This window comes from Desmodus rotundus, chromosome 8 (genome assembly GCF_022682495.2).
Source record: "Desmodus rotundus isolate HL8 chromosome 8, HLdesRot8A.1, whole genome shotgun sequence".
Lineage (NCBI taxonomy): Eukaryota > Metazoa > Chordata > Mammalia > Chiroptera > Phyllostomidae > Desmodus > Desmodus rotundus.
The window spans coordinates 88,864,048-88,881,563 of record NC_071394.1 but is presented as its reverse complement, the minus strand read 5'-3'; the positions used below and the strand labels follow the sequence as shown (position 1 = coordinate 88,881,563).

The 17,516-nt window shown below is 47.8% G+C and overlaps 1 protein-coding gene across 1 annotated transcript in view; it reads left to right on the top strand.

Moving 5' to 3' along the window:
• The first annotated feature begins 3,522 nt into the window (after positions 1-3,522).
• CACNA2D3 (calcium voltage-gated channel auxiliary subunit alpha2delta 3) overlaps positions 3,523-17,516 on the top strand; it is an 870,474-nt gene continuing 856,480 nt past the window's right edge. The window contains exons 1-2 of the mRNA XM_045192346.2: positions 3,523-3,864; positions 4,541-4,622. Of these exons, the coding sequence (XP_045048281.1) occupies positions 3,743-3,864; positions 4,541-4,622 (204 nt within the window). The 5' untranslated portion in view covers positions 3,523-3,742. The remainder of the gene's footprint in view (positions 3,865-4,540; positions 4,623-17,516) is intronic.

Below are 17,516 nucleotides of genomic sequence, written 5' to 3'. Positions count from 1 at the left end.
GATGCTTGTGTCTACATTTGGACTAGATGGATGCCACACCCCAAATGAAGACTGATACTGAAGTGCTCTGTTGGTGGTTCAGGACCTGTGAGCCCTGCTGCCATTGGAGGAGTGATTTTCCAAAATGGTAAAACCAACAAACAACCTTCCTGGAAAGCTTCTGAACAAAACGGAAGACAACCTGCCCTTTACTTACACAGTAGTTGCATTCCTGGAAAATTCAGTGTTTATTAAAACCATGCAGATACTCCTTTGTACTTATATATAAAATGGGTTTAAGTTCTATATTCAAATGATTATAAGCAGGTGTTTCTCCTACCTGAATGCCCAGTGGGACATTTGAAAGTCCTATGGGACACAGAACAAGTCTCCTTTGTGTGGGACTGTTCTGCCCTCATCCACTAAATGCCAGGAGGACTCTAAGCCGTTGTGGCAAAGTGAAAAGTCCCAACTGTTCCATGCTCTCTCCTGCTCAGAGAACTGCTGCTGTAGGGTCTCCTCTGGAATCCAGTTCCATAGACCAGGATTCACTGAACAGTTCTAAAATGCTGATGTTTCATCATGTTTCTCTCTGATACCTTGCCAGTAGCTACTCAATGTTGCAGGACAAGTGCAATATCCTCAGCTGACGGGACAGAGTATACAGGTTCATTGGCTGGATTCAGTGCTTCAACTGAGAGTATTGAAATTCAGCTTTTTGGGGGGTGAAAATAGCAAGCAGGACCCATAGGTTAGTGTTGCACTTGGCATATCAAAAGGTGTTCCTTGACACTTGTTCTGATGTGGCTGTACAAACCCCAAATTTTTGTGACACTTTGAGTTCTGAATTTATTATCAGATAGTTTAAATATTGTTATTATTGAGAGAGTAGGAAGTGTTTAGTGGGATCCCTCTTAAATGTATTGTGCATAATGGTCTAAGACAGTCTGCGTGTAAGTTTCCTTCCTTCCTCTCTCTCTCTCAATCACCCGAGGACATACTTATTGATTTTAGAGAGAGGGGAAGGGAGGGAGAGAAGCATCAATGTGACAGAGAAACATCCATCGGTTGCCTCTCATACGCACCCTGACAGGGGACCAAACCTGCAACCTAGGCATGTGCCAGGACAAGGAATTGAATATGTGACCTTTTTCAGCCAACTGAGCCGTACCAGCCAGGGCTGTGTGTAAGTTTCAAATGCTCAAGATGCCACTCTCCAGGGACTGTGACGCCCTGTGTCAGGGCTCCTCTCCTGGCTACTCTTTAGTTGCCTGGAAATGCCTGAGAAGTTCAATGCCTAGGTCAGCCTGGAAGACCACAGAGCATTTTGATCCATGTAATCTGATGATGATTTAATCACTTCGTCATAAAACGTCCTCATGACCTTGGTGCCCAGGTGGCTCTCAATGTAGTCTAGCAGTAACATGGTTGTTTGAATATAACTAAGCTGTGTCAATTTGTTGTGCATCGATTCTCCCATCAGTGAACGAGGATAACAATAAGATGGCTGCTACAAGTACTATTTTTCATACATAACTACAGTTGACCCCTTGTTAAAGTTTATAATTATGCATTTATCACTGAGGCTTTTGGAGCAAAGCCTGTCTCTGTTGTTGGTTGTATTAACCCTGTGAAGGCAGGTATCTGATTTGCTCCCCACTGGTTCTCCAGCACATCCTACCATCCTGTGAGGAAGATGCTTTACAAGTAACTCTTCACTGGATGAACGAGGGACTGACTGCATGAGAGCTGTTGTGTGGACACCATACAGGTAGCGGACTGGAGTCTTACTGACGACGGATAGTATGGGTTCCTTCTTTCACTCATTTAGAAAAAAGATTCCTGGGTTCTGACCGGAAAATTAATTTTCTCCCAGCCCCCAATCTAATCTGAGCGGCAAAAGCCTTCCGGACCACTTGCCCTGGGGTCAGGCCGAGCTTGGCTCCGTTTGGAACTGGTAGCGTGCTTCTATACATGGGAGGTGTGCACAGAAGCGGAGAATTCATTATAACCGGTTAGTCATCCGTGGAGATTGTAGACACTGCCCCTGGGCAGGTCGCACCTGGTGCTTCCCGGGTGGGGCCTGTTCCCTGCGCTGCGCCTCGGGGTGGGAGCGCGACCGGCTCCCAGGAACCCGGGGTCCCACCTGAACTTGGAAAAAGCACCAAAGTCCCCTCAGTGACCCATCTCCCCTGCGCTGTCAACTCTGAGATCAAGCCCAGCATGAGCTGGAATAACTTTTCCCGGGGACTGCGGGGCAGCAGAGCTGGCCTGGACCTTCGCCGGACACCACCCGGTGGAAGCCACAGCCCCTACCTAGCGCTGGAAGCCGAGGATGCGGAGGCAGAAGGCGGGGTCAGGAAAAGGCCAAGACCTAGGCGCGGAGGCAGGCAACTGAGGCGCAGCCGGGCGGCAGACGCCCGGGGAGACCCCGCCACGCAGGGAGCGCGCGGCTCGCCTGGGTCACTGAGTTGCGCTCCGCTTGTCCAGGATGACTCAGCCTCAGCAGGGTCGGTCGTTACTGTCAGCCGGCGGGAGGGCTCCACAAAGTTGCTAGTCACACCCCAGACTTCTTTCACTTCGCCCTTCCTCTGCGGGCTGCCCCAGTGCGCCCCTGCCAGTGGCTAGGGTCCGAGTGGCGAGAGCGTGAGCCCCGGGCCTCAGAGGAATCTTTAAGTTCCAAACCAAGGGAGTCCACTGGTCAGAAAGGACTTGGCGCCGAATTTGCTTCCCTGCCCAGCCCTGATATCCCGGCCACCGCCACTCACCGCAGTCGCGCGGACGCCGGGCCTCAGCCTGTCAGAGTGCGAGCTGCTCAGCAGCCCCCGCCCGGGTGCCGGAGCGCCAGGGCGGCCTTGCTGCTGGCCGAGGCCGGGGACCCCGCCCGCCCCTGTGCCTGCGCCGCCCTCCGCTCCTTCTCCTATCAGGCGCTGCTGCCGGAGGAGTCTCTGCGGGTAACCTCACCGCGTACTCTCCGCAGAACCCGCTGAGCCCAGTACCGTCCCCACCCGATTACCCCCGCTGTGACCCCGACCACCGTGAGGAGCCCCGGCTCCTTCTTCAGACTTTTGCCTCTTAACTCGCCCTTCCTTCTGGAAAACTGCGGCGTGGGTGGGGGGTTGCGCTACCTTTAGGCAGCGGCAGCACCTGACCCCCAGCCCCTGACCCGGACTGGGCACGCGGCGCTGGCTCGAAGCTGTCGCTGGCAAAGTGCGGGGCGCTGTGACCAGCCCTCGGCCTCCCTCCTGCGCCCCCAACCCCATCCCCACCCCAGGCTTGGGTCGCCAGGGCCAGGAGACGGCTCGGGGCCAGCCCTACAGTCGTGCCCGCGGTGGCGGACTGCGGAGTTGTAAAGAACTCGGGGGCCGCAGTGGGCCGGGCAGAGCAGGGCGCGCTCCGCTGCGGCCAAGGACACTGGAGTTTTCGAGTCCCCGCCCGCGCGGCGCCTCCCACCCTCCCGCCGCGGCCGCCGGACTCCCCGGGGCCGCCGAGGCGGGGCCCGGCGGCCGCTGCTGTAAGAGGCGCGTTTCTCTCCCTCCTCCCCCGCCTGCCTCCCTCCCCACCTCTCTTCCCTTCCTCCTCTCCGCCCTCTTCTCCCCAACCCCACCCGCTCCTTCCTCTGCTCCGCAAGTGAGCCTGGCGCGCGAGAGGCAGGCGGGGCGGCGCGGAGTAGGCAGTCCAGCGCGCTCGCCCACCGCCGGCTCAGCGCAGCTCTCCGCGGCCGCTCCTGTCACTGCCGCCGGCGCTCCGGAGGGAGCCCAGCATGGCCGGGCCGGGCTCGCAGCGCCGCGCGTCCCGGGGGGCCTCGGCGCTCCTCGCCGCGGCGCTTCTCTACGCTGCTCTGGGGGACGTGGTGCGCTCGGAGCAGCAGATCCCACTCTCTGTGTAAGTGCGGGCTCCTGCACCTCCCGGGGAGGGGAACCGGCCGCCCGCTACCCACTGTGCCCAACCAAGTTTGGGCTCCTGTAGGTGCGGCTGGGCAGGACCTGAGGCGGGCGTCGGCCTCGCCTCTAGCACCTGCCTTCCAAGAGCGGAGTAGGGCGGCGAGGCCGGGATGGGATTCTCTAGCCCTCACTCTCGGGTTGGCAAGTGGGACCGGGAGAGGCTAACCTCCAGCGACAGCACCAACTTTGAAGCCTGTTTACCGAACCCAACTTCAACGGGCCGTTTATTTACCCCCATCTTTGCTACCTTCACTTCTTTTGGGGGAAGGGGCAGGGGTGGGTTTCTTCCCAGTAGTATTTGCCGGGTGGTGGGCATTTGGGGTGGGTAAGTTCTCAGGCAATTAGGTGTTCACATAAAGCCCAGTGATCTTTTTGGAGAGCTTTGGAGACTTTGCGCATTCTGAACTATGTGACCCGCACACCTCCCCCCGCGGCCCCCTCCCGTGCTGCGCTCTGCAGTTTGGTGCTGGCAGTTTCTGTCAAGGCGCTTTTTATTTCATTTTCCCCCTCCAATGCATATCGCCGGGCTCCTTCAGCCACAGCCCATGTGTGCGTTTGCGTGCGTGTTGACTGTGACACGGGCGTTAAATTTGTTTCTGTGCCCTTTCTCCCTGTAGGGTGAAGCTCTGGGCCTCCGCTTTTGGTGGGGAGATAAAATCCATTGCTGCTAAGTACTCCGGCTCCCAGCTTCTGCAAAAGGTAAGGTTTCTGTGGTGGCAGGAAGCGAGGATTTTTCCAGCACAGAAAATGGAGGCAGTTTTAGTTTTCCAAACAAACGTGAACCCCAAGCAGCATCAGTTAGCAGAGGTGTCCCTGGTCCCCCGTGTCTTGGCACTGCACTGTGCAGTGACTTCTCCCTACCAACCGGTTATTTTTAGATGACACTTGATTCTAAACACAAAGAAAAGCAGGATACTCACTGGCACTGTCCTGGCTGGGGCTCGGAAACTGAGTGTCTCTGCACAGCTCTCCTCGCAGAGTCGGTGTTGCAGCTTCAGTGTGAGAGCAGACGCTCCTCCGGCCCCAAAATGCTAACTTCCTCCAAGGGGCAGAATCAGTGCCTACTTGATGATGCCTTTCACCCCGCCTGCCTGGGAGGCTGGGGTTCAGTGTATGGGAGAAAGACGCTGCACTATTGTCTGTCATCCCTGCAGTTCCACAATCCCATTACTCCCCAATCAGCTAGACCCAGGGCTGGGATGCATTACATCATTACAGATAAGGAGAATGAATATGGTTATCTTTCCCCTCAGCTGCACCGCGGGAGAATAACCCACCAGAGTCTTCCACAAACTTAAGAAATTGTTCTGCGTCCGTATAATCCTGGAGAGTAATGAGAATGGAAAATTGATTATTAGGCTTTTATCAGAGCGGCATCAATTTTAATTCAAATAGACAGCATTATGCTTAAAATTACATTGTGAGATATATAGTCCTCTACCCTCCTCTGCAAGAAGAAAAGAAAAAAAAATGGTCTGGGAAGGAGAGATTAGAAGGGTTAAAAGAATTTCAAGTTAACAAATCAACAGGATTAATCCAGAGATCCTCTCAAAGATAGAAAACAAAATTGGCCTTGAGGGGATACTTCTCTGAAAATGGGTACAAACAGCTTAAATTGCTAAGTTAACTTTTAAGCATTTTAAAATGTGCTTTCTGGGCCAATGTAACATATGTGTTCTGCATGCTGCCTGGTAACCAAGTACGTATTTTATTTATGGCATTCCACTTTAGAGAGTAGCATTTTTGGGGATAGTATATGAAACAGTTTGTCACATGAAATTTAAATATCATAATAAAACATCAGCCCATAGTAGAATGTTATTCTGGCTTAAAAACTGCCAATAGCAATACCATATTCTTTGAAACTGTGCAATGATTTTTGCTCAACTCCATTATCTGGGGAAGGAGTTCATTGAATTATAGGCAATCGATAGAAATTTGAGGCTAGATGTGCCCTTATGGACAATGATAATTTATGTACCTGCGAACCTCCTGTCAGTTTACAGGACTGACTTCTCTCGCTAGTGTTCTTTTACTCTGGACCAGTCTGCACCCTGCTTTGGCATTTCGCCCATGTGTCAGATGTTGTATGCAAAGAGTTCTGGACGATTGCTTTGCATATTTTTCTTATGCTTTTAAAGAGAATATTTGTATACCTGTAAAGAAATAGTTATCACCTGCATATTGTAGTTTACTTATAGCAACTCTGAAAGAATCCCTTCTGAGCCTGTGACTGTTTTCTTGGTTGTCTTACATACCTTCTATCTCACATTTTGTAGGAGCACATGAAATTTGTTTTTCCTTCTCTCTGAAGTTAACACACACACACACACACTCACACGCACACACTGCACAAGGCCCCATCAACCATATTATTGGCTGCTCTATAATAGCAAATTGGAAACAGCTAAAATGCATCTCATACCTTCTCATCAGCATCCTTTCTGATAGTGAATTCACGAGCCTAGCTTTGCTTTTGTCGTGTTTGCAGCCTGACAATTGTATAATTATTTCCAGCTGTTTACGGCTTTGTTGTCATTTCTTGCTGTTGCCTGGCATTTTAAAATTGATGCCAGGGAAGGTGAGGTGTTGCTTGGCATTAGGTTCCAGGGTAGGTGTCTGCTCCTGCTCTTGGATTGCAGTCATCGCCATGGAGTGCTGAGATACCCATGGCTTTGGCTGGCTAGGCAAGGACTTCCACGGATGAGGGGCAGGGACTGTTAGACAACTTGGGGAGGATTTTTGCAGTTGTCTTTTGGCTGTCTTGTTCCATTGCCCCCAAATATGACTATTTTAAAAATTAGCATAGAACACTGATTTAGAGAGTTCAGAGGATGAATGAGAAAAGATCGGAGGTGCTTAGAGTGTGGGAGGCATAACATCATTTGGAAAAGCAAGGAGATGGTTGCCTTTCTCTTGTGTTGTTTTCAAGTTTCTGGCCATTTGCATGAGGAATTACTCCTGTAAGTCAAAACTCTATGCAACCTTTCATTACGTCACTGCATCTTTAACAATGAAGATACTCTAAAAATTACCTAGAAAACTTGGTTGAACAATGCATTAACACTGTATTAAGGGGACTCAAAGGTGACAATACTGTGTTGCATAGGAGACTGTTATTACATTTTTAAAGCATGAACATTTAAACTTGAATTTCAGTTAAGTAAGGTACACTGTGTGCCACTGTATAATTTTATGTACTCTGTGTAGTTTCTCTAATTGAAATTTCATGTTGTGATTGCTGTAGTATGTTCATTTTTAGCATGGGAGTTTAGCAATTTTTGCACTAAGGCAAAAACTTTACAAAGTCGTTATTGTGAATGTAAGTTAAATAATAATTGACCACCTATTTTAATGTGTTGGAAGACAGGGAAAACTGCCATTTTGGTAACAGGTTCTTATTATGTAATTTAATTGAAGGTAGCATCAACATAAATACAAATATTTAATAATGTACCTCATTGTCACGGCTTCAGAAAGAATAGTTCATTGTTTTTATGTTTAATATCATGGCTTTTGCTAATTTACCTTATGATAATATATTAGGTATTCACTGCCAGACTTATTTTTTTTTTCCTTCCTTTTGTCTTTGCTGAGTGCAGGAATAGCAACCTATTAGTTCCTTGCAAAGAGGATATTTTTGATTTCATAAAATGCAGTAGTTCCTGTTTCAGCTAAGTTGCATGTTTTTCGTATAGAATGGAGGGACCTGGGCCTTGGATGCTGGAGCCGGAGTCAGTCTGAGAGGTTTTACAGCGGCTGCAGGACCGCGGGCCCTGGGAGAACGGCGCTGGCATGCTGCTGCTGCGTGCCCGGACGCTGCTTTCCTTCGCTGCAGATACTGCAGGGCTTCTGTTCACTTCACCCTTTAATTAACTTTCTTCTCTGACGTAGTCGTGCCAGGATTCAGCTGCCTCTGTCTTGCTTAATTTTCCCCAGAGGATGAGCTTTGTTTGGTTCTTTTGGGGAGGGATAGCTTCATTCCCCCCGGAACAGTGGGATTCAGTGAGGAGCGTTCTAGAAGGTCCTGTAACCTAGGTTGTTAAACTCCTGGGCTCCACACCCCTAACATTCACATGAAAAGGCATTAAACTTATGCGATTCTCATTTTGTCCTCCTTAGGGACAATTTGGTAGGGGCTGGGTGTTTCATTCTACTTTTAGTCCCGAATTCAGGGAATGCATGTTTATGGGAATGAAGGGTTCCAATTACATTTCCCAGAATTGTGATGATAAATACCCAGCAGAAATACAGGTAATGTGTGTCTCTGCCATTAATGCTAGAAAAGAATTGACATTTACCTTGGACGCCTCATGCAGCACTTCTTGGAATGCACAACCAGGGTTTTGTGTTACCAACTATTTATTGAGAGAGCGGCTTTAATACACAAACTTGATGTTTCTTTCGACAGGATAGAGTCAGCAAAGTAAAAGGTTGATTCTTTAAGTCATTTTGATAATTATGACTTTTCCTCAATGTGGGAATCAATGGACATTTGAATAATTAAATAGGAGCAGTCACTTGTCAGGAACTGGGTAACAGTGCTGTGCTGCCCTTAGGAAGCCTGATGCTCTACAGATTGCTTTTATGGAAGAGGTGCTACTTAGCTGAGCGTTTTTGTTGAATACAGTTATTTGTAATCCTGCAAGATTAATGTATTCAACCTATGCTGCCGATGCTTTAAGTCATGGCACCACTTCAATTACTGGGCATTTCCGAGGCAGATTATTTTTTAAAATCTTGAAATCTTGGAAATGACAGTTTTCAATCTTTGAGGGCAGTTTATTTGTCTCATTAGCCCAATCGTCAGGACATTAGCAGGGCAGGGTGAGCCAGTTAGAATTCAGTTCAAGCGTCTTCCCCATGCATACATCCAATTGCGTGTGTAAACTCGTACATGGTCACTTGCTGTCTAGAGAAAGTTCTTTTTCTGTGGCTTTGCTCAGTTTTTGTCTGAGCCTCTTTTGTTCATTCCTTTTGCTTCTCAAAAATTTTTTTCCTGCCAGGTATATTTCTGCTTTGCTTTTTCTTTCATTAGGAACTATATAGCCTCTGTTGCTCAGATTTACACATGCTAGTTAAAATTAAGAGAAATGAAAATATAGGCATGGTTTTCTTGTTGAGGGAAAATTCAGATTTTTATTCCAATGTGGTAATTAATTGTGATCAATTACTATGGGGATATCAAACTGGTTTTATTTTCTAATTTATTTTATCTTATTTATTTTAGTACCAAGGTGCTTTTAGGCAAATACACGAGTACCCAACCACCTAATAATCATGGAATCTGTCAGGCACAGGCAAGCACAGTTAGTGCTTCCGTCTGTGACAAAGACGTAGCTGTCTATTAGGATGAACAAAACCATTGCCCCGAGCGCAGTGCCTGTGGCTCTGCCTGGCGTTTCACTGTCCTGCAGTTTGAAGCACATATCCATGGGAGTGCGAGTTTGGGGTTTTAGTCTTTTCCTTGCTCAGGTTTTGATCGATCCTCATGTGGTGTGTAGTGCTCCCGCCTATGCTGATCAGTGAATGGCTTGGTGTGTTGGGCTTACATATAGACGTGTACACTCTCACAGGGATCCTTTGCCTCGGGTCTTGTCCTTAGTCCAGACTTACCACCACACATGCCCACAAGTGGGCTTTTTCTTTACCCAAGTCCACAGCTCTGTGGCATTTACTTCAGCACCTCCCCTCCCCCCGCCCCCCCCCCCCACATCTTTTGCAGTCACAGTGCTTGTTGGAACAGGCTCCAGAGTTGAGAACTACAGCAGAGGCTTCCAGCAGATCGTGTGTTCCCTAGGACACTATGTTGTGACTTGGAGGTTTGCTATGGCTTAGACTGAGAAGAAAATGAAATAGATGTTGTAAATGCCAGTCTATGAATTTGCATATGAGATCTCCCCCATTTTAATGTAATTTCTTTACAAGAGATATAATGGCTTGTGTTTCATCTCCGGTGACTGGAGTGATGCTTTTATGTACCGTTGACTGGGAGGAGAAGTTCCTCATACCTGGCAACATGAACAGAATCTTCGTCTGCCCTCTTTGTCCATTAAAGTTACCTTCTCCTTCGAGGAGAAGAAGGAAGTTATTTTACAAATATAACTTTAAAAAAAATTCTCACCCGAGGATATGTTTATTGATTTGAGAGAGAGAGGGGAAGGGGGAGAGAGAGTGGGGCGGGAGAGAGAGGGAGAAACATTGATTGGTTTCCTCCCAAACACACCCCGACTGGGGATCGAGCTGGTCACCTAGGTATGGCCTGACTGGGAACCCAAACCACAATCTTTTGGTGTACAGGTCGACGCTCCCAGGTCGACGCTCCAATCAACTGAACCACCCAGCCTGGGCTATAAATACAACTTTGAAAAGGGTCCACTATGTTTTCAATAAATGGTTAACATTTCAATTTCCATTTCTTTGAACAACACTCACTGGGTACTCATTCCAAGGCAGTTTAAATAAGGCACTACATTTATAAGGTGTATTTATACGTTGCATAGCTTCCTGGTTACCTCAAATTAAGATTATGAAAGTAAGTCAGAAACCATGCTATCAGCAGGCATTTCAAGGCCAAATTGGAAAGGAGAGCATTATCTCTTGAGAAGAAATAGATGGCTATTTCTTCACTATGTGCACTTGATTTTGGAAAACAGTATCCTCCCAAGGTTAAAATAGCTGTTATCCATGTAAATGATCTGAACAGGCAAGTTGGGCAGGGCTGTAAATGGCTGTGGGTTCACAGAATAGACCTCCGGTTGTCCACTTTAGGTGAAGCAACTGCCAGTCGATGCTCAGGACTTGCACATGTCATTACCATTATACTTAATAAGTTTGTTGTGCATGCGTATGCCAATAAAAATGGATGCTGCTCATCACAGAATCTGCCAGATGCTGCCTGCTGATGGGGAAGACTGTTCTTGTCTGCTTATGCTGCTAGAGTGAGTGGCCTGAGGGAGTAAACCAGGGTGTTAGGACAGAACCGAATGCCAGTCTGCCCAGAATGGATTTGTCCAGCATCTGAGATTTTGTAGGCAGCTGGAAGCTGAGGATCTGCTCAGACCAGGACCAGCAGGTACATAATTTGTAGGGCCCTGTGTGAAAGGAAAATATAGGACCCCTTGTTAAAAAATTGTGAAGACTTTCAATATAACAAAAGAGCATTAGAGCAAGCACAGGGCCCATTGAACCCGGGGAAAATCCACTGTGGGAGAGGCTATCCTCACTTTGGCTTTTTCTTCCCTGCTGAGTTACTGGTCCTGTCAGCCTACTTTAAGGGTCCTGGCCACAGTTGGTCTAGGGGGCATTCTTTGCCCACCTTTGTCGTAATAGGTCAAGAGCTTGGAGTATTTTCAGAGATGCACATCTTTGGAGGTGCAGTGTTGTTAAAGGTAAGGTCACTGGCCGAGAAGCAGTGGCATCTGTCTTCTTATGTTTTCTGTAGGCATTTCCTGAGTGGCCTTGGGCAAATCACTTAAATCATAAAAGTCGGGTAGCATTGACTTGGGAGTCCCTGCATTCCAGGTACTATGATAAGTACTTTACATATATCATCCCATTCAATTCCCCTAACAATCTAGTGAGGCAGGAAACTACTGATCACCTCATTGTACCGATTTAGCAGCTGAGGCTTACAGAAGTTAAGCAGCCTCCCCAAAGTGACCGACTTAAGCTTCCAGAGTCTGTGCACCTGGCCACAATGCTATGGTCTCTCCTCTTTATGTGCTCTTCTTTGACCTCAGTTCCTGTTGGAGAAGAATATGAATAATACCAGCATTTCTCTACCTCACGGGTGTTGGGGAGGATTAAAAGAGATAACATCTGGGAAATTACTTCATAAACAATTAAGGCCTGCAATAACAGCTGAGAGGACATGGTTTGGAGCCAGAACTTGGATTTGAGTCCCAGATCTGCCATTTCTTAGCTGGGTCATCTTGTAGTAACATCTCTGAACCTGAACTATCAAATGTGAAAGGAGAACAGTACCTTGTACCTTATAGGCTGTGGTGAGAATTAAATAAAATATGCACAGCGCTGGCACATAAGAGCTTCACAGCCGTGAGCTGTTCAGGTCATGATTGTTTGCACAACACAAATGCCGACTCTTCAGGTAACCTTCATTGAGCACCTGTGGACCCTGGCTCCACACATACATGTGGACTGAGTTAACAAGTAATTGCATGAATGGGTGAGTGAGTGCTGGATGCTGGCATGTAGGAAGGTGATCCCACCTGGCACCTCATGGGAGCAAGTATTTAATACTTCAGAGCAGGAGGAGGCGTCAGTGGACACAGCCTCTGCCCAGATGTTAACTCTTTCTGTGGTCAGCTCCCTCCTCCCTGAGGGTTGGGGAGTCACACAGAGGAAGCCTTCACCCAGAGTCTTCTTGTTATCTCCTCCCTGGCTTGTGCTGCTGTGTAGGCTGAGGAGTGACTATGTCTGCTCCGCTGCCCGGAGTGAGCACCTAGCAATTTCCCCCACTGTAAAAGCATACCCAGAAGCCAGCCACAGGCACGCATTAATCCAAAGGTCCTCCACAGCAGTATCCCAGGCATTTCCTCCTGTGAGAATTCTTTTTACTAGGACTTAGGGGACACTGAACTTCTCCCAACTGGTTCCTGGAGAGCAGTGGTGGAGACCAGCCAGGGACCTGGGCAGGGTGGTCTTTCCTCCAGTCAGGGTGCAGGGAGGTGTAGCAATGCATGGGGACCGTGGTCCGTCATCAGGAGGTACTGAAGGGTACCCCATGTTCCTTGACTGTCACCAGTGGCTCTGCCTGCCTCCTTTTCAGAGCTTCCTTGATATGTTTTGTTGTGCTTTTTCCTTTGAGCATCTGCAGCCCTCTGCTAATCTCCTTAAAGGTTTTGAATGAGTGATACTTGCCACCCTCTTTTGTGTAAACATAGGAACCGGCATTTTGAAATCGTGAGGGGGATGCTGTTGTAGTTGTATAACTTATAAAAATTGTTACTGCATCAAGCCATAATAATTAGCCCTGAAAATCCATAAGAAGTTAGTGATGAAAATAAATATGGTCCCACTTGGGCCTCATAGTTCAGACACCATTTTTACCTTGATTTGCTCATCAATAAAATAGAACTAATAAGGAAAGCCCCTGTGTCACAGGGCTCTGGGAGGATAAAATGACATAGCATGAAGTTGTTTAGAATCGCATGTGGCACATGGGAAGCTATAGTTCACTGGCTACTCTCTCATTTATAATCTCATTTCATTACTAGTGAGGAGCAAGAGGGATGCCTGGAATTTTAGTCACCTTGACCGCATGGTGAGTTCATAAAGTTAAGGCAATCTGTGTCACACATGTTTAATGTGATGGGCATGATAGCAAACAATAACATTTATTATGTCCCTGAGGAGGTGAATCTTCTTCTTCTTCTTTTTTTTTTTTGCTTTCCCCCACTGGAATTTCCTCATGCTGCCCCTCGTACAGTAAAGATGTGCAGTTTGGGGATTCAAGTTTGTTTTTGCTATAATGTTGTGTTGTAATTTGCAAAGCAAGGTGAGAGTCAGAAACACTGGGCAGGCTTCTGGCTCTGTGTCCCTGCGCCATCCATAATGCCTTTTCCATTGTGCTGCGTTGAGGCAGAGGCGGAAAAATATTGTAAGAAAGAACAATAGGTGTGGAAGGCAATAAATCCATTGGACATAGATAGTCTTTGGCCACGAGTCATACCATACAGCTTTCCTCTTAGCTTACTACCAATTTCCATTATCAGTGAAATTTCCATTACCACAACATGATCGGATCATGTACAAACAGATCAGTGGGCACAGGTTTTTGCCCCACTTGACCATAAATGATATTTGACTTCTGGGATGGTAATGCTGAAGTTTGCATACTCTTTCTTGGCTCTGGCCTGGGCTTCTGTCAGAACATTGTGCTTTTGCACACTGGCACAGAGGCACACTTTGAAGGAATCACTAACAGGCAATCATTAATAGGTGCATAGGTATGTGTGTGCATGCACAAGTGCACGTGTGTGGTAGATGTTTTAATATATGTGGGCTGTTTCCTTTGTTGATAAAAACTGGAAACTCCTTTGAAATCCCAGGGTCTATGTCCAAGCTCAGAAGTTTCAGAACATCAGGAGTCATCTGGTCACCCTGAAATAACACATAATCCTCTCAAGGAAAGGGGTGATAGCTCACTAATCTTTTCAAAAAAGCCAATGATATGCATTTCCCAGAACAAGAATTTCAGAATTACAGACTCATGCTGAATTTCCTACTTAAAGAGGAAGATTTTCAGGGTTTAAAATTTTTTTTTTTCGTGAAACAAATGCCCTATGAATGATGGGAAAGTTATATAGAGTTAGGGAGAAATCAGAGGATTATTGATTCTAAAGGGTTTAAAGAGAGGAGGTTGGCCTTGGGAGGGCAGATCTGTAGGGAGGTGAGTCTGGATCTGAGTCAGACTAGTCTGGGTTTGAATCCAATGCTACTGCTGACAGGTTATCTGACCCTGACAAATCAGTCACTGAACCTCAGTGTTCTTACCTGTCAAATGGGCACAGTGGTACTAACTTCTACAGTAGAGTTGAGAGGTCTGACTGAGAAGATGCACACAGGATACTTAGCCAGAAGTGGCTCCTTGGAAGTGTTTAGAAAAGATGGGCTGTTGTTGTTATGATTATTATTCCACAGTAGCTGCCCCCACATACCATGACATGTTGCCGCTGAAGACAGCAGTTTGTCTACCTGAGGGAGAGTTAGTAGGCTACCCAGAGACCTTGCTTAGAGACCTCCACTAAAGCTGCCCAGCACTGAGCCCCGTAAGTGCTTCTTAGGCAGTATTCCTAATAATGATGCAGGTGTTTTATTTCTTTTTGTGCCATGTGCTTTATTTGTACTGTTTCATTTAATTCCTCACAGCCACTTCTGAGGTTGGTTCTATCATTATATCCATTTTAGATGTGCAGAAATGAAGATAGAGAATGTGACTTTGCCCACAGCGACCCAGCTCCAGGTGGCAAAAACAGGTTTGGAGTCTGAGCCACGTGAATGCTGGTCAGGTGCCTGGGCTGGGCTGGGATCCGAGGAGGAGCATCTGGGTGTTCCCTAGAACCAGCGTTTCCCCCTGCTTTCCTTCCAGCCTGGTGTTGGCTCATCAGGGCTGTTGTTGGAAACTTCCTCCTGCTCTTAATTCTTTTCCTAACTGAACTCTTAGTCTTGTTTGGGTACACTGTCGTTGCTTTCTTAATGCAGAATTAAAAGCGGTAACAGCTGGACTGAGGGGAGGGCCCTCTAGCTTTTTATAGTTCCCTCTTTTATTATAATAAAGTGATGCTGCTGATATTTTGGTTTCCTTGTGGGTCAGCTCATTAGGTCTGACTCTTACGAAGCCTTTCTGAGAATCTCATTGAATTCAGTTAAATTTCCCTTTGTATATTCCTCGTTATGGTAATGGATGGTCTTATGGAAGAGCCAGCTTGGGCTCTGGGACCCTGGGACAAGACAGATCTGGCTTTAAGATCCAGCATGGCCTTTGTTCAACCAGGCCTCAGGTTCCTTATCTGTCAAATAGGGTCATGGTGAGAATTCGCTTTGTTGACGTGTAAGAGTCTTAGCACAGAAGCGGACATTTGGGAAGTGCCTAGTAAATTTTAATTCCTTGGCCTTTGTTATCCCCATTTTTTTTCTTTGTGTCCTGGATGTTTGATGATGCTTATTTTTCTTTTCCCCTCCGGGAAGCCAGTTCTGTTTTTCTGCATGATTGACAGCTAGCTTGAAGGCCACCGCCCTTGGACTCGACAGGGTCAGTTTTATTTTGCATGGAATGAATCTGGCAGATCCATCCCTGCCCTTGGCAGGTCTGGGGATGTGTGATAGGCTGAGGACCCCTTATCTTTTTCGGTGGGGAGGAATTGAGAAGGAGGCAGGTAAGCTAGACCTTAAATTCCCCGAGGGCAGGCTTGGTCTTTTGGATAGGAGAGGTTCTTCCTTTGGCCCTTAGCACAGAGCTGTCTCTGGGGTGGGTTTCAGGGGTTTTTGTGGAATGCATAAATGTACAGATAAACAAAGGGAGGGCTGAGGGGAGTCTTTTCCTGGTGCTCACATGCTGGTGATGAGAATAAGAATGCTGCTGAGCACGGAGCAAGAACTAGGTCCTTCACATCCCTTTCTTCATTTATTCTTAAAATCTGGTTTTTATGAGTCCCTAGCATCAGGTGTGGATGCTGCAAAAAAGTCAGAGACTGCCTCCCAGCTACAGCAATTGAGCTCTGAAGCCCCATAGGCAGATCCCTCGCCCACAGCCCTCTGGATGCCAGCAGGGACTGCCAGACAGCCTAGCCAGCTGGTCCCAGACGAGACCCCCTCTCACCCCTGGGAGCATCCCAGTCTATCTCAGTCAGCACCCTGAAAACACAGCCAAGTCTCCCCCAGAAGCCTCCCAGCAGGGCTTTGGGGTCCCGGTGCCTCTGCAGTGCCAAGCCCAGCAGCTGCCGCGGGAGCACCGCAGTGCTGGGCGGGTGCACGAGGAGCACCAAGCGAGACTGATGGGGCCGCGCAGCCGCCACCATCAACCTGGGGGAGGCAACTCGGCACAGGCAATTAGGAAGCTGCTGCAGCTAATTCCATGGATCGCTCCAATGCCACATTCCCAGTGACATTGAGAGAAAGGTGGATTTTAATTTCTATCCCCTTCACCTTCTTGTTGGGCAGTTACTGTTACCTGGCTTTCTTTGAGGCCCTGCCCAGGTCAAGGTGTTGCATGTTGCTTGCTGAGAATGATTTCACCTTGTCAGTGCGGCTTCCTTTTATTTTGTGTTTATTTATTTGTTTATTTATTTTTTCCACCACTGAGACTGGGTTTCTGAGTCTGTGCACTGCAGGCAATTGGAGCTGCTGCTTCGTCTGTTGCTCGTATCTGCAACATCCACAGAGCAGCGCTACTACTCTCCGGGTGACATCCTGGCTGCACCCCGCGTGGCTCTGTCCCACAGCTCCCTGTAGGAGGACACCTTGTGAGAGGCCATAAATCGAGTTTGGGTTATTTGCATTTGTGTCCTGCAGGTACAATTGCCCGCTCTCTTCCCCAGGCCTGGTCCTGGGATCTGCTGAAAGCCTGCACGAAACACAGCCCCTCTGAGATGAGGGTGAGCAGCTGGCTGAGAAGTGGGAATTAAATTACATGGGTTTAATGGGGGACACTTCTGCCAAAGATGTTTAGCGCCAGCCCCCATTCCTCCCAGTGTGAGACCTAAGAGAATATTGCATTTTGAGGCTTTTGGAGGATTCTTGCATTCAGCTTCTCCCGGGGACATTAATCTATAAGGGCCAAGAAGTTTCCAGGGTGAATTTTGCTGTGCAGCACCTCGTGTCCTATCACATCCAGAATTTTCCATGTGATCTCGCAGTGACCAGAATCCTATGTCCACTTTCTGCCTTCCTGCTGAACCTGACTGCTCACTCAGAAGGGGATGAGAGGACCCCTTGGCTGGAGAAGATCCTCCTGAGAACAAGCTCCTCCTCCTGTGGGCGCTGGGGCGGGGTGGCATGCCCCTGATGTCATAGTAAATCAGGAATGCTAGCCCAGGTTGTGCATGGAGCCCACAGAAGGAAGGAAGGCAC